The following is a 26,417-nucleotide window of genomic DNA, read 5'->3' on the forward strand; positions in this document are numbered from 1 at the left end:
GTAGTCTGAGAGCCCCATAAGACATTATGATTATTGAAGTCCCCCAGAAAAAGAAATGGGTGGGGGAGTTGGTTAATAAGGTCTGTGAGAGCCTCAGAGTCTATTGCAGCCTGAGGCGGTAAATAAACTGAACAGACTGTGATCCTCCGACCCACAAGAATGTCAACTGCAACTGCTTGCAAGTCGGGTAACGAGAGGGAGCTCAGATGAGGGGTGCATGTCACGAACAAAAACCGCAACACCACCCTTTGCCCTTTCCCCCGTCAGATAATCTTTTCGATATACGGTATAGCCCTGTACGAACTTTCACCCTGCCTCTGTGCTTTGGAGGAGAGCCCGTAACACACGCGAGACAGATCCTGGGGCGAGAAGATCGCCCCCGGTCGATATCCATGTCCATAAGCTCCGATGACGACCCACGGGAGATGTCAGACAGTACGATGGCCTCGTCATCAGACCAACCCTGCCTAGTCTCCTCAGGTGGCAAAACCTTCACCTTCGGTGTCTTTGTCTTGGGGGGGCTTAGAATGCAGAGCCTTGTCAACAGTTGGAGCTTTACTCGCCTGGGCAGAAGGCGCCATATGGGGAGAGGCAGGAAGGACCCCAATGTCAGCAACCACGGCCTTGTCCGTCGTAGCGGGGAGAGCCGCAGGTTGCAAAACAACCGCAGCAGCAGAAGTGCACTGGCAAACGCAGGTATTAGTGCTAACACTAGCAACCTACGTTTGCATAGCAACAGTGGCCATTTGTACCAGTTTTCTCAGAGCGGAAGCGAAAGATGTTGAAAACACAGGAGGTTGCATGGCCTTAAAAGAGCTTCTTGGCCTCACCATAGGGGATGCACTTAGATGTTTTAATCTCTTGTACCTTCCATTCTTTGAGATAGATGGGGCAGATCCGGCTCCAGACAGGTTGACTCCCAGAGCAATTCACGCACTTCACAGGCGATGAACAATTGGCTCCATCATGGGCAGGCTGACCACATTTACCACAAGTGGCTATCTCATTGCACCCCAACGTAGTACGCCCAAAGTGCCAACATTTAAAACAGCGCATTGGGTTGGGGAAATATGGCCGTACTGGCAAACGTAAGAACCCCCGCTTTAACATGCTCTGGGAACGAACGTGAGCATAAACGAGTCAGATTTGACAAGGTCCCCATCAACTCATTTCATAATATGCTGCACGTCAACAATACCTTTGTCAGCCCACTCAGATTTTAACTCTTCTATGGGGATATCCACCAAGTCCCTACACGTCAGAACACCCTTACTATAATTCAAAGTGGAGTGGAGCTCGGTCTCGATAGCGAACTCTCAGACAGGTTGCTTTCCGAAGGGAAGCGACTTGATGGTAACTAGAAGTCTCAATTAACAGAGTCCCATTGCGCAGTCGCTTCACAGATTTCAGTGTTCCTGCAAGTCCCTCAAGACCCTTGTGGATGTAAAAGGGAGAAACCCTCTCAAAGCTACCCTCCTTCCGTTTAATAATCGGAAACACATTCTGATTATCAGCACGTGCTCTGTTACGACAGTCTGTTAAATCTCTAGCAACACCAGGTGCTGGAGAACTCTCAGCGTGTAGCTGCTTTTTCGATGGGGTGTGTTTTCCTACCAGTGGCCCACCCAAGCCACTGGTAGGGGGAAATGTAGAGGTCGAAGGGTCCATTGCGGTCCCACGAGCAGCTAGGGAACTAAAGGTCCGCTCAGACAGAGCCCCGCGTGCCTGAGTAAGCTTTATACAACTGGGGTGCGGCAGGTGCCCCAGAGGTAGTCCCGCTTGCGACTGTTCCACCCCAACAGCCATGCATCTTCTAGGCGCGGAGCACACCAAAAGATTGAGGGGTTTTTATAGAGGTTTGCCTTCCTCGCAATCCAGGCAGTCAAGCCAAGATTACCATTCCCCGCAGCACACAACATTTCACCACCGCACCATACGGTGGTCGCTGAAGCATGTCCGGGGGTTACGGTGACAGGAGACTGGTGGTGCTGACCAGTCCCCAGATCAGGACCCCGGGGTCGCCAAGCCCGTACTCAGCAAGTGAATGTTGAGCCCCTGGGGGCAACATACTACGAGAGTTAAATATGTCAAGGCAGTTGTATCAGCCTCATCGTCAGTCTGATGAGGATTTAACAGCAAATAAAGAGTAAGACTAGTTAATCATTAAGTGGTATTTCACGACTGAAATAAACAGTAAATACCAAATGTAAATCGCAGTACATGCAGAAGAAAAGTAAAAATGTACAGAATCTGATCGGAAATGAAATTGCAAATGCCACTGGTGTGAAACAGCAAATTGAACTATCCACTAAAAGTAAGCTGTGTAAAATCTGTGCTGACTATACACATTTGGTGACTGAACTGATATGCAAGATGCAGGAATCAAATCATGGCGTGTACACTCAAAATTTAAACCTTCCACCTATTAGCTGGGCTATCAGAGATTTTACCTTCTCTATACAGTACTAAACAATAGCAGAACAGATTACCAGATGTCACATTTGTGTACCAGCAGAATATGAGTGAATTTTCACTACATTCCACTTTGAGGCTTTTTAGGGCCTACTTTTCAGGTCATGAAATGCATTAGCAGTAGCAAATATGAACCACCTGCAGCTGTATAATGGAATGATAGCAATGAGAATCTGTGCCAGACTGGGACTCAAATCCAGATTTCCCACTTTACCCAAGCTGTCCCTTTAACTCCTTCAGTTATCCAAGCACAGCTCCTGGCCTGATTAAAACTTTCATATGTAACTGTCCATGTGTCATACTTGTACTCATACATAGTCGCATACAGGGAGACTTTTTTTGAGTCACGGGCCCAGTATCAGATTGTAGTATGAGAGTGCAGTGCCCATGTTGTGAAGAAACATGATGTAATATTCCTTCGAACATGTATTACATCATACTTCATAACACATGCACTGCAATTTTGCACTTTTTATGTGGTTTAGAGCATGGTCTTTCAGACAAAAATTGTTGAATACCGTTTACAGAAAATACCTTTTTGGTAAAAGTGAGATAGAGTGCCAAGTTTGGCTTGTTTTCAAAAAACAGTGAACTTGGCACTACTTGTACACAACTGAAAATCGGTAGGAGAAAGAAATTTTCTATTTTAAGATATTGTGTTATTAAGTTATTACACGCAAATTTTCAAGATTTATCACACACTTACTTCTGGAGATATAAAGAGCTAAAACTCATTACTTCAAGTGGCTGCTTTTTGGCTGAATTTGCTTCAAATTATCCATATGAAAATGCTCATGGCATTTTTCGACTTAAGAGAGTACACAAAGTTGTTAAGAAAATACTGTCACAGATGTGTCTCAAAGATGCTGAACACTCAAGGGTACACTGTTGAATGCCATGCTGCAGTGTCTAACAAATAACTACATCTCCACAAGTATTAAATTGGCGATTGCAAAAACTTTACCTAAGCTTATTGGGACTACGAGCAAATGTTTGCACAAAATTTCATCAAAATCCATGATGGTCATGTGGGAACCTCTAGACCACTTGGCACAGAGTGATTTATGCGCGAACGTACAATGCTCTACTATCTCAGGATCAAATTAAAAGGATTCAAATAGGCTGCCAACTCCCCAAAAAGGACATGTCTTATCACATTGTGTTAATAAAGAAAGCAATACTTAATATATCTGAACAGATAGGAGAAGCTAGTGTCACTTGAATCTTGTGCAGAAGTGCCACAAAAATAATGTGTCACTTGTGGTGATCACAAAAGTCAACATCAGTTGACACAATAAGCCATAAGTGACACTAGCTTCTCCCATGTGGAAGTGGACATCTAAAATCGCGACAAAAATAAACAAATAAAAATAGAAACAGCTCAATACCTCTTCCATGCAACAAATAACTGTCAAATTGTCAATGCTGCTTGTTTCATGGGCAGCAATTTAATCTTAATTAAAATCTTAATTTTATCTTCCATTTTTCAATCATACTGAAGTACAAAATTTAAGAAAATCACTCCTGAGAGTGAGTGCTCTTAATACGTAAAGAACATCCAACATCGCAGAACAAACTTCTGCTATATTAATAAGAAACCCACAAAATGTGTTATAAATGCTAAAATGAAAATAGAACAATAGCATACACCAGGACATGAACTTAATTCATTCAACTCCACCACTCCATGCCTCTAACCACAAAACCACTGGAAACACAAACAATCAATAATATTGTCATCTTAGGATATACTGAAGGCTTATATCATCAAGCCGTCATTATGTGACATTCAGTTATAACAAATCTTAACACAAGTGAGATGTTTGTGATAAATTTGCCTTTAAGTGGTATACTGTCACAATGTTAAATTACAAAATTTAAACGACAAAATGGAAATACCATATTGAATTTAATCAAAGTTGACGTTTGTTCCTCGCTATTGACTTTTATGGTCACATCTACATTTACATTTATACTCCGCAAGCCACCCAACGGGGTGTGGCGGAGAGCATTTTACGTGCCACTGTCATTACCTCCCTTTTCTGTTCCAGTCACATATGGTTAGCGGGAAGATCTCATCGGGAAGTATAAGTAGGGGGAAGCAATATATTCGATACCTCATCCAGGCAAGCACCCTCTCGAAACCTGGCGAGCAAGCTACACCGTGATGCATAGCGCCTCTCTTGCAGAGTCTGCCACTTGAGTTTGCTCAACATCTCCGTAACGCTATCACGGTTACCAAATAACCCTGTGACAAAACATGCCGCTCTTCTTTGGATCTTCTTTATCTCCTCCATCAACCCGATCTTGTATGGGTCCCACACTGATGAGCAATACTCAAGTATAGGTCGAACGAGTGTTTTGTAAGCCACTTCCTTTGTTGATGGACTACATTTTCTAAGGACACTCCCAATGAATCTCAACCAGGTACCCGCCTTACCAACAATTAATTTTATATGATCATTCCACTTCAGATTATTCCGCATGCATACTCCCAGATATTTTACACAAGTAACTGCTACCAGTGTTTGTTCCGCTATCATATAATCATAGAATAAAGGATCCTTTTTTCTATGTATTCGCAATACATTACATTTGTCTATGTTAAGAGTCAGTTGCTACTTTCTGCACCAAGTGCCTATCCGCTGCAGATCCTCCTGCATTTCGCTACAATTTGCTAATGCTGCAATTTCTCTGTATACTACAGCATATATCAAAGGTCCCGTAACACTCCCCTGTGATACGCCAGAGGTTACTTTAACGTCTGTAGTCAAGTGACGAGACATTTTTACATCAAATGCGAGTGCAGGCTCTCTCGGCGAGTTTCATATATGAGGTCTCTATGGGTTGTCAGCAACGTTGCCTCGTAGCAACGTTCCCTTTCATGACAGTTCACTAAAATACAACTTGGGAACACATGTATCATCCGTGGAAGATACAGAAAGTATACATTCTTTTTTTTATTTCACTCATGCTCGTAGCAACGTTTCAATGGAATGTGTCTCCATCATCTTTGCCTGAAGATGATAGAGACGCATTCCATCGTAACATTGTTACGAGACAATGATACTACTCGGCTGACAACCCGTAAAGACTTCATATACATTTTTACATCATTTCTGCTTAAGTTTTGAGTGAATCTAGATTCTCTTGAAGACCTATCTGAACTGCACCATATACTCCACTGCCATCACAGCCGAATGATTAGCGTTGCTGCCTTCATTGAGTGAGGATCCAGGTTCGAGTTCCAGTACAACCTCAGTTTTTTTCTGAGACAGAGAGGACTGTGTCCACTCAGTTTCGTCATTACAGTACAAGAGCTGCGTGAATAAAGCAGCAGCATCATCAGGATTCATATACTGGCAATAAAGGCTGGATAGGAAGCATGCTTATCACATGTCCTAGAATTATAGACCACTCCTCACACTGCCTAAGAGGCCTATGTACATGATCAAACTTGGCCAAATTCCCTTTCATGACAGTTCACTAAAATACAACTTGGGAACACACATCATCCGTGGAAGATACAGAAAGTATACATTCTTTTTTTATTTCACTCATGCTTGTATGTTCTACATAGAATACTGGTATCTCTCTGTCTTCCTGCACAATATATTGCTGGGAAAGATGCAACACCCCCACTATTTTTGCAATTATCAGTGTCTTAATTTAATCACTGATCATAGTATCTGCGAATCTGCTGGTAATTAAAATTTCCCTTGAACCTAGTATATTTGACACACACATCAAACAAAACTACACAGCCTGGGGAGGTGGCAGGGAAGGGATGTGGTGGGGAGGTTGTGAGGATATGGAAAAACACACTGAAAGTGATGAGTGCAGCACTGCATTGAGCCATGTGAAAGGCAAGCAAGTGAGCATCAGGTACTGTGCCTTTTCCAGCTTTTTTTTAGGCAAAATGTAAAAATGTCCTCCAGAACAGAAAATTCCCTGAGGTTTCCCAATTTTCCAGGGTGCTGGACACCCTGTAACTTCTTTGATGTTACTGAACTTGCTGGATAACAAGGTGAAGTAATTGCCAGTTTTGTTCTGTAATTTCATATTACTGAAATCTGACACCAAATAATGAAATTTAATTAAATTTTTAAGTGGTATGATGTATTTCATTGCTTGGTAGGCTTGTGAGATGTAGCATGGTTGAGCTACAATTACTTCTGCTGGGACAGGAAGGTTTCAAGATGTCTACTGATAGTCCTCTCACTGTGTTATTCAGATGTTTACATGTCAGTATACTGCTCTGGAAGGAAAATGCAAATTCATTGTGCCATGTATCACTGGATAGAATTATTTCAGTTTATATTCTACCTTAATAGCACTGCGTATTTTTTGTAGTTCCGTAGCCAGAATCCTCATTTCTGGCATAGCACGAGACATCATTCTGTCTAGTTCCTGCATATTCTCTGTAACTGTAGATAGTCTTTGCTGGCATTCCCTCATTTTTCTTTCAAGCTCTTCCACAGTGTCTTGTGTAACAGTGGTTGCACGCACAGCGACTTTTTGGCCTATTCGACCTTTCCGTACTCCACGACCTCCTCCAATCATTGCACCTGTTAAAACCATAATAGCTCAGTTAACTTCACTCTTATTCCTCTGAATATTTTGCAAGAAAAATCATTTTAAACAAGAAGCACTGATAAAGTATTTATGGTTCTAAACTAGATAAATCAAAAATTGTAATATTTTTGGTCAAACTCCTTAAAGTATGCTGTTTTACCTGAGTAACAAATGCTATGGCCCTTCTTACATTCCTCCCCCCCCCCCCCCCTGTTTACCATTATATTTTTCACAAGCAAATACTCACACATGAATTGAGGCGCCAATGTAACTTCATAAACCACACTTAAACATTGCAGTTGGGGACAGTGTTAACCCCAATATCAATCAGAAAAAGCATCAAGCACTATCTCACTTGGAGGCTAGTGGAAATATTCAGCTATCACATCAATGAATTGACCACCTCTCAATTAGCTGAAAAAACTAAATCTGGATGACTTAATGGACATCCGATTTTGTGTCCCCCATTAATGTTTCATATTTTGTTAAAGCAACCAAGGTAACTCAGTCTTAAGTCTCATATCTGCTTCCAAATGACATCTGATTTGGTGAAATCTGTTCAATTACAATTTCTGTTGGAGTGCAACGTCAGTTTCATCAATTACTGCTTCCCTTACAAAGTCTGTCACTGGAGGCAAAGCTTTCATTTGCGAACAATATTCAGTAGACCGGAAGTCACCCCATAACTAGCTGCATGATCTAATTAACAGATCTGAGGAAACCAAGGACATGACCCAGTTAGTAAAAAATAAAGATGGACAAAACAACATGTATCTATAAAAAAATGTTTATTGATTACTTACATCAGCAATAAATTTATTTCACGGTGTAACTAGTTTTAAACAAAGCGAACAGTCTACATATCTACGTAGTTATGTAAGCAACCTATCATGTCCATACAGAAACTACAGATCAGTAATCATACTGTAAAGAGAAGGTCAACTGACGTAGCAAAATGATGTAGAAATTTTGATTATGAAAATAGTTGCTGAAATTTCTTGTAACAAATATGTTGCCAACATTGAACATACAATTTTATTAATTATTCACTTAAACAAGCATATTAGTTTACTGATTATCACAAATCTTTGCATTGCCAAGCAAAGAATACCCAATGGGATGAATGCATGAAAGCATGACTTGTCATGGCATTTGTCAATTTTTTTTACAAATGTTTATTTGTATTAAATACTGATTGACACACACACACACATATATATATATATATATATATATATATATATATATATATATATATATATATATATATATATATATATATATATATATATATATATATATATATATATATAGGCAAGCTCAATTCTTAAAGAAATCAAAGCTGTATTTATTTCCAACATTTGATAACACACACCTGAGGCTTCAACAATGTTTCCTTGTAGTGTAACCACTCTAAAACGACGACCTCCTGAAAAAGAAATTCTTGATGCCTGCGCCACATTATCTGCAACAAGGGTATCACGAAGGGCAAAGTAAAAAGCCACCCGAATTCTTTCATCCTCTAATTTGACCAGATCTACAATGCGTGGGGCATTTTCAGGTCTGAAAACAAAAATATCAGTTATTATGCAATTACAAACTGAAGTAGTAGATATTGTAATTTTATGAAGATAAAAAATGTTGCATTTAGATTGTGGCAAATTTCACAATTCATCCTATTACAACATATTGCATGACAAGTACCTTCAATCACAATACCAATACCCATGCATTTATGAAAATTGCTTTTATTTGACTCATCAAAATATAAACTCAAATTTTCAGTGATTGTGAAGGAGCACATATGCCAAATTGTGAGCAAAGAATAAATAAATTCTACCTCTCCACAAATGCTTCAATGCAGAGTATATATTGCAGGTCATTCCAAGAGCAGCAATAACTGTTTAGTAATTTACGTCTTTTCACCATGAAAAGACCAGCACGAGTACACGTTTTGGAAGGATGCAAATAATCAGTACCATTGTTCAAATATGCCACCACACATGCTGATTCTCAATATGGAATAATGTCGAATTTGACGTCTAAACGAATGGAGGTTTAGGGTTGAAACCAGTGTGGTTAAACAAAAAATGAAGACATCTCAAATGACAGTAAAGAAACACACAATTTTCAATTGAGAGTCGGCACAAAATGACTGCAACTTATTTGCTGGTTTTAAGCTTTTATGTAAATGCACTACACACCTTTCCCCCCATGATGCACTATCATTTTCACAGCCCACTCATGTATTACAGATTTTTTAATCCAGTATCTTTCACAGAATAACTGTAGACCTAATGAGAAACTTCATTTCCTTCCTCTGCTGTCATGTAGGTATTCAAATTTTGATCACCACCACACTGAATTTTTCCTGCCACACTTAAATACCATAATCTTTTACACTTTAACACTCTGGAAGTCCATATTACCATTTTCCTACAAGAACACACACTTATCACAAAAAACATTGGCAGCAAGTCAATTGCCAAGACACTTTATATCACTATGTTCCATACTTTCACAGCAAAATAAGACACCACTATACTCTTGTAATATGACTTAGTGAAGTTCCTGTTATCAGGACCAGAGGCTGATTTGTCATGGAATAATGTAGGTTTTCCACAGGATAAGAAGTTGAACGTTTCATACGTACCATACAAAAACACCGCAGCAAGTTGAAACTACAAACAGTTACAAGACTGTCTTTATACTATTGTGTCTGACATAGCAGGCAAAAAACCAAATTCTCTGCTTACAAGTGATAAATTCCTTAATCATTAGAGCAACCAAACAAGTTAGCTTGAATCTCATTTGCTTATGGTCCCTAGTGATTTAAACTGATTCATGTACTACACATTATTGAGGCTACACAAACCTAATAAATGTGAGGCAGTCACTGAATATCATACTGAACTATTTTTAATGTCAGCATTCATTATTTTGACTCAAATGGTGCAATTAATTTATGTCTGTGCCCAGATGGTGAATTATTATCACAGTCAATGTTTCAGTTGTGCTTTCTAAATACTCATGTACAACTGATAGTAAAACAAATAACTTTCACTCTGAATATAAATATTCAGTATTAGGCAAACCAGTAAATACAAACGTTTTTGGTGGGTTTTCACAAGCCGAACGAAATTTCTCTTGGTGCTCAAGGGCAATGAAAGCAGCCTGTCCAACTTTGGACTGACGTAACAGCTCAATGCACTTCTGAGCTGTTCGCACTGTATCAACAACAATATGGTCCAGTTGACCACAAGCTGTTGAAATTGCCACATCATATTTCTTGTCTATGGCACCAAGATCTCCCTGCAAAAAGACAACAAGTACACCTGATATTTATAAAAATATTGTCATTGTGGATAACAATCACAGAAAGTAAAACAGGACTACATACCAGCCTTCCAAAAAGGCCAGGGACAAATCCTTTTGCTTTGCACTGCATCAAATGATCAACAACCTTATTATTTGAGTGTAACATACTCATTGCAGAATGCGCTTCATCTAATTTCATTCTCAGAACACGCAATTCCTCTGAACATTTTCTCTCTTCGTGTTCCAATTGCTCTCGTTCATTGCGAGTCTGCATCATCTGCTTCTCCATGGCTGGCAATTTCTGCAATATTTGCTTTTCTTCCCTGCAAAGAAGTTGGTTTTGTAAAGCAGTGACAAAGACTGACAACAACTACTCAACATTTTTCAATTAGTAGGGCCATAAAAGTCAGTTTCTTTGATACTCTGAACTAGTAGTTACTTGCCTCAACAGTCCTTGTGCTCATTAACCAAATTACCACAACTTTGACCACTTTATCTACAAATCAGAAAAGAATGTTTCTGCAGTTACAAATGAAGACGAATTTTACTTTAAGATGTAGACCAATTATTTTTAACCCTTTAACTGCTCTGGACGTGTTAATGCGTGCACTTTTGTACCTGTCCCTGTGTGCTCTGAACATGTTCACGCGCGCCACCAGTCCTACCCGGTACTCTGAACGTGTCTATGCATAGACACATTCAGAGTATCAGGTAGGACTGGTGGCGCACGTGAACATGTTCAGAGCACACAGGGACAGGTACAAAGGTGTGCACTTTAACTTGTCCAGAGCAGTTAAACAGTTAAAATTTAAGTCACTTGTGCTCTCTTCACAAAGAGATACACAAATAAATTATGGGGATTATTACTATCAAAATATTGAATTTGGTTTGAGAATGCCCAATAGTGCTCCTATCCACTGTTTCCATTGATTAAACGGACTGTTTTATAGGTGGAAGGCAAGCATAAGTTTCTTTTAAGCACATTTGTTACCAGACTACTATTATTATTATACCTAAATACAAAGTTAATTTTGTACCTTAATACCTTATAATCTAGAAGAATTATTTCTTGCCAGTTACTATAATCCATTAATATATTATGTTCTCAGCAATCATGTGCTCTGTATGTACTTACATTTTTATTTCACTGTATGTCCACACAATGTAATACGATTATGTCTGCATGGAATGCACACCAAATGTCAAAAACTAAAAATTAAATCTAAGAACTGTCATAACTGTTTGCAAAGAAAATGGGCCATGACCAATCAACCTGGATTTATTAACTAACTGTCAGCTTTTTAGTCTGAAAATACAATCCTGCTTCAAATCTGATGTGTACTGGAAGATATAAAAAACTGTATCCTAACAAAAAGAACCCAAGCGAATATACCAATATTTTTTACAATAATACATAATTTATTAATATGACTGTTTAAAATTAAAAACTTTAATGTTCAATTTTGTTAAGTCCGTTTAAAAAGATAATTAACATGCATATCAAACAATGCAAGCTCAAACAATGAATTGTGTGTGCAAATACGCAAATTACCATAAATTCAAATTCTTCAATATTGCCATGTTACCTACATGACCCACGAATGTTATAGTTGTCCTACTGTACCTAAATAAAAACAATTTTTGGACACAAGAAAGTAATCTTCAATATTTCTGCCAATACGTATCTTTTTAATGTTCAAATATAAGCATTAATTCTACAAATAGTTGTTTGCTACAGTTTCCCTTTGAACTAAAAATATGTTAATAGATTATTCTGTTCATGGGACAAACTCACATCTGCCATCGTATCTGATTTACTTCATTTACTAATTCAGCTCAATTTTGGATGTTGTCAAGATACACATGCGCCTGATTCCTAACAAATACCGCTTTTTTTGCATTCAATTGTACATGTTGCACGTAATTTGAATCATTCACCGAAGTACAAAGTTTGTGAGCATACCTTTTGGCGTATATTCTTGAGAGGGAGACTGAAAACCTAGTTTAAGCAAGATAGTATAATTTTCCATATGCTGGTATTAAAAGATAGCAAAAGAATGATGCAGGTAACTGTCACAAAATCAAACTGCGGGAAATAATGATTTATGACCAACTTACTCTTAAGAGTAAAGAGAAGAGGCAATTTACTGCAACCACTTGAAATATCGATCAGTACCATCATTTGGTTATCTGCCTTAACCCTCCACAGTTTTCTGTCCCCCACTTTCCTCTTCAATCTCTGCTACCCTCCTTGCAGTCTACTAGTGAAATACAGCACATGGCATATTATTCTGCCCTGCCTTCTCTACCCAAGAATAAAACTTTCAACTGCCTCTACTAGAAAGTAATCTTTTCTCAAATCAAGTCCTATCCAGTTTAGCTTCCTATTCTTCATTATCATGAACTCCGCCATTCTCCACCATATCCACATTTCACAAGCATCAATTGTCCTCTCATCCTACTTTCTCAATGTCCTGTTTTTGCTACATACAAGGACACACTCCATATCAGACATTTCACTAGTTGCATCCTCAGTTCTGTATTCAGACCACTAGCTAACAGTCTTTTCTGCTTTTGAAATGCCTCTTTCATCAGCAGCATCCCGACAGCTCCTGCTCAAAATGCCAATCTTCCCCATTCCAAGTTACCAAATACTTGAATCCTGTAATCTGTTCTGTCGTTTCTGGCCCTAATTTACTGTGTATTGTGTATTAAACTGGTGGCCTAGAAACAACAAAGAGACTTCATCCTGCCGTAGCCCTCAGTGGTTCACAACACCACAAGACACCTCACCTCACTGCAGCCCCACACCGAACCCAGGATTATTGTAGTTTGGCCCCTAGTGGAAATCAAGGAACATAGCATCAAACCGAGCACCATTGTCTATGGTGCTCTGTATCTTGCGGACAAACAGAAAGAGATTTCTATTTGCAGAACCCATGTTGATTTTTATACAGGAGATTTTTGTTCTCTAAGATCATCACAACGTGTGAGGATAGGGACAAGTCCATAATTCTACAACAGACTGATTTCAGCACTGTAGGTCTATAATTATGCAAGACTGTTCAATGGCCTTTTTGAAAGTGGAAATTATTCGCACTTTCTTCCAATAGCTAGGTAGTTTTCATTGCTCTAGTGACATATGAGATACTATGGCCAGAAGGGTAGCAAATTGCCTATTCACTGTTGACTGTTTTCATTTATTTTCTACCACGCGATCACTTGTCATGACATCCACCAACTTGGCATTTGGGTGACAACTAAAAGCCGGAACTGTAATATAGTCTTCCATTGTGAAAAATCTCTGAAAAGCAAATTCCACATTTTCAACTTCTGTCAATGGTTTCAGTGGAAGTATGGTCTCCGAGTTACTTAATACATTATTTTGATTCATTTAATAACTTTAGATTAGATCAAAAATTATAAATTTTAGTCAGACGATTTGATAAAATTTTAATTTGAAGTTCATTAAATGCTTTTTGCATCACAATCCTCAAGCTTGCTCTGGCTTCATTCAGCTTCTGTTTGTCTACCAGTATTGGATTTGTCTTAAATCCAAGAGGAAGCTCACTTTGCTTTTGCTGCTACGGAACCTCCATCGGTCTTTTCCATCCCTCTAAACACTACTTGGCACATACTAAATGCAAGGCATATTTTACAACACTTCTGAGTTTTGGCTATTTGTGTTCTACATCTTTGTCCTTAGAACTGAATATTTGATGATTATTTTGATATGCTCCAATTATCCCGTCACTCCTGCAAGCCAAAAACACTATCCCATCTTTATTAATATTCCTTGGAATGCCTGTAGTCACGAATGCCATCACAGCCCTATGATCACTGATTCCCTCCTTTGTGTTAAGTCATTAGGAAAGTTCAGGCCTGTTAATTACTCAGCAGTGTAAAGACATTCTACAGATAGATGCATGCATATTCTGCACACCGCTGTATGGTTATGGTGGAGAGCACCATGTACAATTACTAGTCACTTCCTTTCCTATTCCACTTGCAAATAGAGCAAGGGAAAAAATACCATCTATATGCCTTCGTACGAGGCCTTATGTCTCGAATCTTTTAATCATGAAAGGTAGGAGGGCAACAGGATTGTTTCACATTCAGCTGCAAATACCTCTGTTCTGCATTTTCTGAACAGTGTTTCACCAAAAGAACGGTGTCTTTCCTCCAGGGATTGCCATTTTAGTTCATGAATCACCTCTGTAACACTCCTGCTTTATTTGTTAACATTGATCAATGCACAAGACCTCTGATTTGCTCCCAAGTCTTCCTTTAATCTGACTGCTGGGGACTGCAAACACTTGAGCACAAGTAGTACTCAATAATCTGTCTCCAGTATTCTATACACAGTCTCCTTTGTAGATGAGTTACACTTCCCTAAAACTCTCCAAATAACCCCAGGTCTACTATTAGCCTTCTTTACTACCAACCCTATGAGCCTGTTACATTTCACTTCGCAATATTACATCTAGATATTTAATCAACCAGTATCCAGCAACACATCACTAACACTATTCAAACATTACACGATTATTTTTCCTACTAATCTGCATTAACTTCCATCTTTCTACATTTAGAGCAAGCTGCTATTCATCACAACTAACTGAAATTTGTCCGAAGTCATCCTGTATCCTTCTACAGTCACTAACAGTACTTTCATGCATACTACAGTGCCATCAGCGAACAGTTGCAGCTTGATCCTTACAATAGCCATCAAACCCTTCATGTGGGTGGGCGGGACAAGAATGGTCCTATTACACTTACCTGGAACACTTCTGATACCCTTGTCTCTGATGCACACTCACTGTCGAGGACAATTTATGTTGCCATACGTGTTGGTTCTTTAACTATGTGCTCATAGTAGTATTTAGACAAGACATACAGAATAATCTCACATAAATTGCTTTCTGTGGCACCAGTTTTAATTGTGACACTCCCATTCTATAGATGACAAGTTGAAGTAGTCCCTATTGCAACAGCATAATCAAGAAACTTAGTCATATTTTCCAATTCATCTCTGAAGTGCCCTGAAACCAATTTCCGGCACAAACGGTCTAAAACGCATCCTATTACAATGTTTTGACTTGCCTTTGATGCTTACCTTTACACAAACTATTTCACATACAGGATCTGCAATAACCTGAACAAATAAATATGCTACCATCTATGACATCTAACATACCCTTGGGATATTCTAATCTGAATTTGGGATTTTGTTGCTATTCACTTCCAGTTTCAAACAACTCCGAGTATTATTTGGGCATAATTACCTTTAATTAGCAGTACCAATTCTAGGACCTTACCATGGATGCTGCTACAGTTCAGAAACATTATGGTAATATTTTGTATTTCAGATCTCAGAGGGCAAACCTTCTGAGAATAATGTGGCATATCTATCTTCGATGTCAGCATGAAAAGTCATCACCGATTGCGAAGAGGGGTGGTTCTACCCTAAAAAAACTCTTCTGCAAGGTACAAGTACTCTGCTACCCAAGAAGCCACTTCCCGACCTATTAAGGGGAGCCCTACAATTCTCTACCCGACACTAAGTTAAAAAATTTACAACCAGTATCATCACAGAATTGTCTCAGCCTCTGGTTTAGACCTCCCACTGTGTTCCAAAGCAAAGGACCAGAACTTACTCTGGGTAAGATGGTACAAATAGTGAGCTGAGCTAACAACCAGCATTTAATGCTAGAAGCCTTCACTAATTCAGCCAAATGCTGAAAGGAACCAAGGATGGCCTCAAAACTCATGCAGCAGGCATTGTTCATGCCAATATCAGTCACATTTTGCAGCCAGCTGGATTCAGTGTGTTCAAAACCATCTCTAATTAGATATCCCAACAAGTACACTTAGTGCACATGCATTCTTTTCTGATCTGCTCACTATTGCCCTCAGGGACTCCGTTGCCTGCCTGATAAGAGTTCTCAATGATCAGCAAACCCCCCTCTGATTGTCCAGACTTAGGAATATTTGATATTGTCCCAACAGATGAGCTGGCTCAACTGTGTTATGAACATTGGGCAGCACCTCTTACTTGCACGTAAGGGATAAGGCAATGACCACATGGTCTGTTTGCACTTTTGACTACCATCCCGATGTGTGTCACAAAACAGGTTTGCCACTCACTCTCAAAGGAGGGAAAACTGTTCAGATGATGTGAAATGGAAGACACAGTAGCATCAGTATTGCCAGGGGATTTTAGCAGCACTGTTTAAGTGTGTCAGCTTTCGCCACTGGTGCCCCAATGTCACTGCAGCTTAGGGCAGCAGCCTTGCCAACAATGGTCAACACAGCTTCTACCTGTTTCCAGACAGCGGCTAATTCTCCGTACATCCACGCACAACAAACGAAGACCCTCCCCTTTCCTGCTATGTAAAATACCACATATAATCATGAATAAATCTTCAAATCTATTAACCAATCAGTACAGGACTAACTGAGAAAGAAGAAACAGGCTGCAAAGGTTGCAGACACCAAGTAAATGAAGTGACTAACACTTACAGCAGCAGAAAACTAGATCACATAGTTAACTCACTCTACATGGGCAATCGAAAATATGGTTCAGATGGCTCCGAGCACTATGCGACTTAACTTCTGTGGTCATCAGTCCCCTCAATCTTGGAACTACTTAAACCTAACTAACCTAAGGACATCACACACATCCATGGCCGAGGCAGGATTCGAACCTGCAACTGTACCGGTCGTGTGGGTCCAGACTGTAGCACCTAGAACTGCTTGGCCACACCGGCCAGCAATCAAAAATATGCAAACTCTTGCAACAAAATAAATAGAACACAAATAATTGAACAACTACTGTCCACTTCAACTTAAAATTATGGAATAATAATACTGAACTAAAAAACATATACAATCTTTGCACAGAGATGATGATGATGCTGCTGCTGCTGCTGAACTATGCCCAGCTGTAAGAACCGAGCACTACTGAGAGTGGTATGCCCTTGCCTTTCTCTAACCTCTGAACAGACTGAGCCAGCCAGTTGAAGGGAGCTTCTAGTTTAATTCAGTATTGCCTTATATTTTTTCTTATATTTGCATCTATATTACAGCAAGCTCCTTCACTGATATGTTACAGTTGTGTTCTACATTAAAACCATCATTCTTTGTTAGCTATTCATAGAAGATATTTGTTTAGTTAAAATCGTTGTGTTTTTCAATATTAGTAACTGCAGCAGCCTTCATTTGTGCACTTTTAGTATTTCCAACATACTTACATAAAACACAAATGAAATATAAATCTAGGTTTCAACCAATAGTTTCTTCTCTGCAAAGGTGGAGTGATGCTGTTTAATACAGAGATGAGCTAAGCAAGCATCTGCCACAAAAGAATTTTCTTCTTCAAATAACTGTTTGTTACTGCTGTTCAAAAATGTACATCATACGTCATATTTTGTATAATAAAGTTACATATGCTCTCGTAACTGATGTCCCACTATACCAGTACTACTGTCACACTGAAGACACCAGCTATTAAAATAATTATTTGAGTTATGCATGGAATTTAGTAACTACTGCCAATTCATTCTAGCCACCTCAGGTCTTTTAATTAATTTTCGTGAACAATTGTAGAAACATTTCAACAATCACCAGGAATTCTGCTATGGAGACCACAGAGAAACTAATACAGCTATACCAAGATATGAACAAACAATCCTACTTAGTAACTTAGGATGTCATTACACTGAGTTACTTACTCTCTTTTTGCTTGCAATGTTTCTTGTGCCTCCTTTAAAGCATTCTTTAATTGCTGCAATTTTTCATTTTCTGTCTTTTCTGGCAGCACATATACATCTAATTCCGATTTTGCTATTTCATACTGTAAAGAAAAAATTTGCATGTTTAATTATGGTTTACAATTAAAAAACACTTTTCCTTGAGTATACATGTTTAAAATATGGGGTGATGAGACATAGTCTGAAAAGCTTTTAAGGATGCGGGATAGAATGTGCGGGATAGAATGTGCTGAGGAATAACTGTTAAGAAAAACATTCAATATGATGCACTATTTCAGAGAGGAGTCTCATGCACTACCCTCCCTGCTATGAGGGGGCTCCTTCAACCTGCATGCCCAATGGCCTGCTTGGCTAACTTCAATGATAATTAACTGTAAAATGGTGCACTGTATTTTTCCTTCTTAACAATAACTTCCCAGTACAACCTACCCTGCAACACCCTAACAAGCTTTACAGACACTGCCTGACCACCCTGTTTATACACTTCTTTTAATGATAGCTGATCCCTGACAATTTAAGCTACGGTACTAATTTCCTCTTATCAGTGAAAAGCAGTGCCTATAAAGCAATGTTTAACATTGTACATTAAAAATTTACACACATTTATGGTGCGCACGCACACACACACACGCACACACACACACACACAGCAAGTGAATACAGATGTAAACCTGCAAATGCACATGCCATGTTACATGAACTTGTTTGATTATTGTTTCAGATGTTTTTTGGGCCACAGTTGTGAATTTTGATCAGAATTAATTTGAGAGAAAGTCTGTTACTATATTAATTCAGTTATTTATTGAAATTAAGATATCATTAATGTAAATCGAAGTAGCAGCTAATGATTGAAACACAGGTGAATCATCAAGGTCTTCCTCATTGTTAATTTTATGTTATACCTAGAAGGGCACTGCTTGCGATGATGAATCTCTTTATTTAACTGAAAGTTCTAACGAAGAGGCATGTCGATGCCTTACAGACTGTTTTATTCAGAAATACAGAAAGAAAGCCTCGGCACATTCCTTTTCTAAAGCTGCAAAATGTTAAGACTGTCAGTTTGTCCGAAGAAAACTGAAGTGACATTGAGAAACACAACAAGCAGAAAGAGGAAGGGTGGACAGAAATAAAGAAGAAAGATGGTAAAAGACTGAAAATAATCAATTGTTAGCAATATAATGTAATTGGATAGATAAAAAAAATCTACTTACTAAGTGGTGTCAGGTAACACACACACACACACACACACACACACACACACACACACACACACGTAAGTAAGTAAATAAGTTTAACTTATGCAAGCTTTCGGAGCCAGTGACTACTCCTGGCAGAGCAGCTGAAGGGGAAGGAAGATGGGTGGAAAAAAAAAAAAAAAAAAAAAAAAAAAAAAAAAAAAAAAAAATGGAGAGGTTTAGAAGAAGGGGTACTGTTCAGAAAGTCACACAGAACCCAGGGTGAGGGGAGATTTAACAAATGGGATGAGGAGGAAAGACTGATTCGTCGTAAGTTAAGCCTTTTTGTGTGTTCTGCCGTCGCTTGAGTAAATTTTTTTATCCATACAATTACACTTTATTGTCGAAGAGGAGTGAAGGAGCAATACGTAAGGACTGTGTGTTTTCTGTGGCGAAGTGCTGGGGAGCATATTTTCTGCTGTTATTGTAAGGTACTACATGGATGATATGCACTTTGGGCTAAATTCCTGGCAGCTGTATCACTTAGTTCTTATAAGAAACTTCATCCCCAAAAGAATGCTTTGGGCGTGCTACAAAGTTCAACAAGGACTCAATGTTCAATGTTTTAAATTACACGAGTCACAGCAAGTGTAAAGCAATCCAGTCAAGCGACAAGAACATAATTATGTGATTACTCATACAAGTCGTGCAGCAATTTTAGTTATTCTTATGCAAGATGATAACCATCTCAGAACTCCAAACAACATATCTTATGAAGCAGACTCCATTCTGCTATTTGTTTTCATGTTGTCAGTGACATTCAGCAACTATTTTGGAATTGGTATTTACCTAAGAGGCTTGGTTTCATTTTCTGGAAAACCAGAACATCAGAAATTCTAAGCACACCTGGCAACAACACGTTTCATGGAATACCTGGACCATGTTTAGCAGCTGCAATGTGGCTGCAACCAATTACCTGTTTCTGCAACTGTGCTGGCAGCAGGTGTGTGGGACATGAATATATAGAATTTTGGAAGGTGTACAGTAAATATATTAAATAACAGAGGCAACTACATAAAATAATAACAATTGGTTGCCGGATTTAGGGTACTTGATGGTGCAGTCATTAGTACATCTTGAAAAGTAATTGCAACTACCCACTCAAGGGACATAAAATAATGAAAAGGTTCAGGTAACTCCAACCACCTAAAGAAGCCTTTACATTCACTTTCCTGTCAGTTTAAGGATAAGATCTCTTAATATAGAGCACATAAATACAGCCATCTGGAGAGTATATATAAAATGTTTTCTGTCAATTTGTCACATTTGTAGGGTGTCAATGCAGGACTCCCACTGTTAAGTTGCCTTTAAAGAGGGAATAACCACTAATTAAAGAACAGCAGCATAAATGGGCTAGATGCAACTACCTTAGTCTATTATGTGACTGGAAGGTCACATATGGTCCACAGGGTGTATACGTGCACAAGGAAAAAATTGCGATTTTTCCCGGATCTCCCAGTTAAAAATAAATTTTCTCCCGTGTGTAAATACACTTTTTCCGTAGTAAGTGACAGTATACTTTCCATCGAACTGTAAAACTTATAAATCCTTTGAATGGACGTTTTGGAAAGATCTTTGGTGTGCAGCAACATGTATGCTGTTTTCATATTATGAAAGTATAAATTCGAATTCCACCAACTGGAAAAGCTAATAGTTTAAGTTAATATACTTACGAAGATACAAGAGAAGCTAAGCTTTCACATATAACGTTGATCTGTTTAGTGCATGTTACACTTTAAGATACATCACATAAATACGCCAGTAAAATTTTTAATACCGACATAAATCTCTGATCCTCTGGGCTCTAAATTATTCTAAATGTCTTATTATCATGAAAAAGTTTATTTTTAAATGAGACCAAAGGCTCTGTGATTTATGACATTCATCGTATATTCTGTCACATAGTTCACCTTGCGTAAAAGAAAATTTACTTTGAAAATAACGCTTTTCAAACCACAGTTCACAATATTTTTCTGCGACCTGTTAGATTCTTTTCAGTAGTTGCCAGACAGCACCAGATAAGAAGCGTCACCGTGCTTGCACAGCTACGGTAATGTAGGAGGCCCGTATGTTCGTATATGTAAAACATTAAAAGATCTTTCTTAAATTATGTCATAAAAGAAACACGACATCAGAGGATACTCCAAGAGCATCGGAATTTCGTGAACCATAGTAAAATGCATAGTTCACCTTAAAGCGCACAATAGTATGTCCGTAGCCCCAACGACATAGGCCTCGACCTGATATTAAGCATCTCGGTGTGGTTTTCAAGACGTAAATTTTCTTGCAGTACCAGAACTGTATTATCTCATGTTTGGTTCTTTATTATGGCACAATGCCATGTGTGCTAGAAGATTAAAATGTGCACTTTAAATGCAGCAAAGAGTTGAAACTAGCCAATACTGTGGAATTAAATACTCCGTTTCAAATAAATTAACTACCTCAGCAGGAAAGCTTAAATAAAAGCCTAATTTCTTTAGCAAATTGACAAAAATAACTTCATTGTTCTGCAAGGCAATTAATGCTTGACTGTCAGAAAGGTGGAAACGAAATCTGCACGTAATAACACATTCACCTAATTATGGAAGGCTAAAATGTATTTGAATTCACTTGATAGCTCCCAGCCACAGAAATCAGTCTTGTTTATTTGACGCGAGAGCAGTAAACGAAGAGTAAACAAAAATCACCAAATGTAAATCCGGGTCACAGGAAAACTACCCCCCCCCTCCCCCACTGTAACAGACTACCCTGCGCATCATGACGTAAAAGAAAAAAATTAATATATAAAATAAAAACCCTACTATTCAAAAGTAAGTGCATTTTGTAGTGCACATCTTTTAGAAGAGTCACACACAAAACATATATTTTCAAGGAAATTTAAGACATGTTATTTGGTCGTAAGTGTGCCGAAGTGTAGTGCCACGCCTCTTCAAACAACATTCTTATACAGCATGGCACCGTACTTCGCTCTGTGGAACTCAAACGTGTATATTTCGTAATGGATGCCATCAAACTATTTCAGGACAGTGGAAATTAAAATGCCATTCAGTGCCTCTCCGCATCCCAGTCGGCCGGTCTGACATCCTGCCCCTCTTCAAAATAAAAATCTCAATTAATACTGGATGGAGATTATTTGTAATCGGGCGAACAAGAACTCTTCATAAAATCTCTACTCTTTATTGCCTATTAGCTAATAGCCTGCTTTCTGTGTGACAAAATTAAATATAGGCTACCTAAAACCAGTGAAGGCCAAGAGACAGGCAAGGCAGTACATATTTCTTCAATCCTTAGGTCCTAGTGATTTTTCTGTCTAATCTCGCTACAGTTTTACATGGCGTGATTTCCTTTCTACGAAAGAACTATTATCTCAAAGTACGTCAAACATTTTGCAACATGAAAAACCGTACCCAAGACATGTGTGGTTTCTCAATCTGATTACGTCTATTTTGTCACTGTGTGCTGGATAAAACAAAATAGTCCTAATATTGCAGCAATTTTAACACACACCAAATAAGCAAGACTGTTTTGGCAATAATTATCATTTTTGTAGTACAACAATATAATTCTCGAAGTATTAATACAAAATACCTATTTGGCCCACTACAATCAAAAAGCTATATGTTAGGAAACAGTTTCACATTTCATTCATATACTCCAGCTTCTCATGTCTCATGCCCAAGACCAAAAAGTGGTAGAACAAAATTTTTGTGTAAATTTGGAATAGTCATATTCTTCTATAATTTGTGTGATGTCTCCGTTTCTTCTCCTTCCTTGTTCTAACACTAATTCTGTAACTATTCCTACCACTGTCAAAACTCATTCTCTAGTTACCTTTACTAATCCGGCCACAATCACCAGTTTAGTTACCCAGTGATTATTCTCCAGTTAGGCGTTATTACATGCTCGTACAATGTGTTTTCCGTGCTTCTCTTAGACTGGAACTTAAGCAGCTGCTACCTGGGAACTACAACTGGCCCTGTCTAGTGTAGAGATCTGGTCAAAAATTTTCTGTAAGAATTTCATTTTCTTGGATACATTGGGAAGATAATAAATAACCTTTCTTACCTGTTATTCCTGTTAGTTGTTTATTTCCACTCTGGTAGTCCGATTATGGATTTCACTAGTAATTATAACAACACTGAACATTTGCAAACCTAATCAACCACAAACAAGCAGTAGTTGGCATTCACTGGTTCGGTTTTATTCCACTCAGCTCACATACCGTATTTACTCGAATCTAAGCAGCACCTTTTGTGTAATCAAAAAAACCGCCTGCGGCTTAGAATCGAGTGCAAAGTAAGCGGAAGTTCTGAAAAATGTTGGTAGGTGCCACCACAACTAACTTCTGCCATCGAATATATGTAGCGCACAGGCATACTGTGCAGGCACAAAGGTAAATACTGGCACCAAAACCTCTGCATCAGTATAACAATGTACAATGAAAATCCGACTGGAAAGACTGTTTGGGATGTCTGTCAATATGGCCAACTCTACGTTCTGAATTTTTTCCTACCTGTGAGAAGAGATGGTTGCTAATAGGAACTTTTATGAACTGTGAATTACATATAGTATTCTCTTCACTATAAGAATAATACGAATATAAACATTTTGCCACATATTCTTTCATGTTTGCTGCTATTTCATTTAAATCCTGTCTGCCTAATAAACTACGAGACTAGAGTGAGACAACAGTAAACGCGGAAGAATATACATATCATGTCATGTTTAAATTCGTATTATTCTTATGCCTAATAGTGATACAGTCAGACATGAAGCACGGCAAATGACTAAATTTTTAAATCTAAGGTGACTTATTTCTGTGCAGAATGTAATGTACAAAAGAGGCGTCTGCAATGATTATCAAACGGAGCAAAATTTTAACTAAACTCTCATTCTGAACATCATCTATCTTACGCAGTATGTTATTTGGTTCTTGTTGATCATTATCAAAAAAAGCAGCAGTGTAAGCAGCAACAAATAGCAATCTCTTGCCATTGTTTCGCTACTGAGACAATTCCTCTCTTTTTTTTTAATTGTAAGCGGCGGTAGCACGCCCAAAAGCAAGCCATGCCGCAAGCGGCGATAGTTCGTAAACACACAGTATCAGAACACGATGAACAATGCATGACAGTACAATAATGCATTTTCAGCTTAGAGTGACGTAAACACCTATAACAAAGAAAACTGCACTTATCAGATCAAAGAAAAATAAGCAATCTATTCAAACCAGACGAAGCACATGAAAAAGGAAGGGTACCCGTATAAATACGGACAGAGCACTTGATGCATAGCAATGGCTACCTGGTAAAGCTTAATTGCTAAGCTTATGACTCAAACCGAACTACTGTACTGTATCGTCATTCATTCGACCTAAATTGTGTCTCATACTACAATGAACCAAATTTGTTTCGATTTGGAGGTGCGGCCTAAAACTTTTCTCTCCCCTTGAATTTCGAGTCTCAAATTTCAGGTGCGGCTTAGATATGAGTAAATATGGTAGCCCTGTCCCGTTTTGTCTGCAGAAAGTTCATTGCTAGATGTGATGAGGATTCCCTTCGCAGACGCATCACATACACAATGCATGCATTAAAAAAATCAACTTACGATCCATTCAGAAATAGACTTTGAATATGTTCACCAATGTTCACAAACCAACAGGGATGTGTTTCAAAATCACATGAGTAATCGATAGACTGACATGCGCTGGATTCTAAGTGCTCTGTAAAAAGGTTTTTCCTCAAGAAATTTGGTCCACAAAAGTGAACCAATGTCATCATCCCCTTCCATGCCCAAATGTGATACACTGTTGACCATTGATACTCCAGTTGAGATGTAAAAGCTGTAACAGCAGCAGGCATGTTTCTCCTGATGTTTTTAATTTCAGTTTATATGGTGCAAGTTGAATACTACAGCCAGACTGATTTGAAGATGATTCTTATCCAACAGTTAACTTTACGTATAAATTTGCCTCCTATATTGGAATAAACGGCCAGAAGTGACACACACTTATTTCTACTGTAATTAGCAACCAAAAGAAGTCTCCCATCAAATTCTGAAAACTTTCGTAAGACACATTAACCATATGTCCAGAGTGTTTTTAGAAATTTGACTAGTTTCTAAAATTAAATTTGATTAGGGTATCGCACCATTCCTTGGTGCTACCACTACCTTTGGAAACTGGCACCACTACAAGTAGATGACCTACACCAAAGTTTATGCTTCACAGCATTTACCATATATGATCACTGAATTATAACTCTTTCTCAATACCTAGACCCTTCAATAGATATGATTTGTGAGAAACCATGTAGTATACATGCCCAAACCTCTGCAATCATAATTTGATTACAATAACTGATTGACATTTCAGCATGTCAGTCGGTAGTGGCCAGCTGTCTGTCCATCATACATACGTGAAGAGCCTTGTCAAGCATGTCTGGTTGTATGCTGGCTACAGTGACTCGCCACCCCCTCCCCTTTCCCTAGTCCCAAACACTGCAATATGTCAATCACATTAATATGTTCCAGTTTGTCTCTCAGTAGGAAGTAAATGAGTGTGGAATAAAGTATTTTATAATTGTTTGAAGAACAAACTGATCACAGGTGCAAGGAAAATTAGAGCCTCAATCTTTTTAATCGTTATACTCTTGAGGTGCAAGATTTTCTGCATTACAGATGATTTGTGACTGAAGTCAACATACACACAATACAGTAATTATCAGCACAACTACAACAGATAATTGGTATGCTGATAGTCCAGGGCTATTACAGATTCAGTCAATAGTGTATGCTAGTAGATGCGAAGTATGAAGTCATTGACTGAAGCTGGTCACTATGAAAATATGTACACCTCCTTTCCATGCTGATCACATACTGCTCTCCTACGCAAGGTCTATTACAGCCAAACAACTTTTATTACAAGAAATATTTCAGAAAACATATCTGCTTCGTTAGCAAAATCACCTTAATCTGGTTCAACAACTGTGAAAACTGAACTTCTGAAGAAGTGATGAATTAAAAGGGGCCTATCTCTCTGATAAATTCT

General features: G+C 38.5%; 1 protein-coding gene across 2 annotated transcripts in view; it reads right to left on the minus strand.

Moving 5' to 3' along the window:
- LOC126297598 (structural maintenance of chromosomes protein 4-like) overlaps positions 1–26,417 on the minus strand; it is a 242,578-nt gene that overhangs the window by 97,663 nt on the left and 118,498 nt on the right. For both annotated transcript variants that reach the window (XM_049988578.1, XM_049988579.1), the window contains exons 9-13: positions 18,099–18,220; positions 10,448–10,688; positions 10,157–10,359; positions 8,423–8,610; positions 6,799–7,040 (exon numbers count right to left, since the gene is read on the minus strand). In XM_049988578.1, the coding sequence (XP_049844535.1) occupies positions 6,799–7,040; positions 8,423–8,610; positions 10,157–10,359; positions 10,448–10,688; positions 18,099–18,220 (996 nt within the window). The remainder of the gene's footprint in view (positions 1–6,798; positions 7,041–8,422; positions 8,611–10,156; positions 10,360–10,447; positions 10,689–18,098; positions 18,221–26,417) is intronic.

This window comes from Schistocerca gregaria, chromosome X, assembly GCF_023897955.1.
Source record: "Schistocerca gregaria isolate iqSchGreg1 chromosome X, iqSchGreg1.2, whole genome shotgun sequence".
Lineage (NCBI taxonomy): Eukaryota > Metazoa > Arthropoda > Insecta > Orthoptera > Acrididae > Schistocerca > Schistocerca gregaria.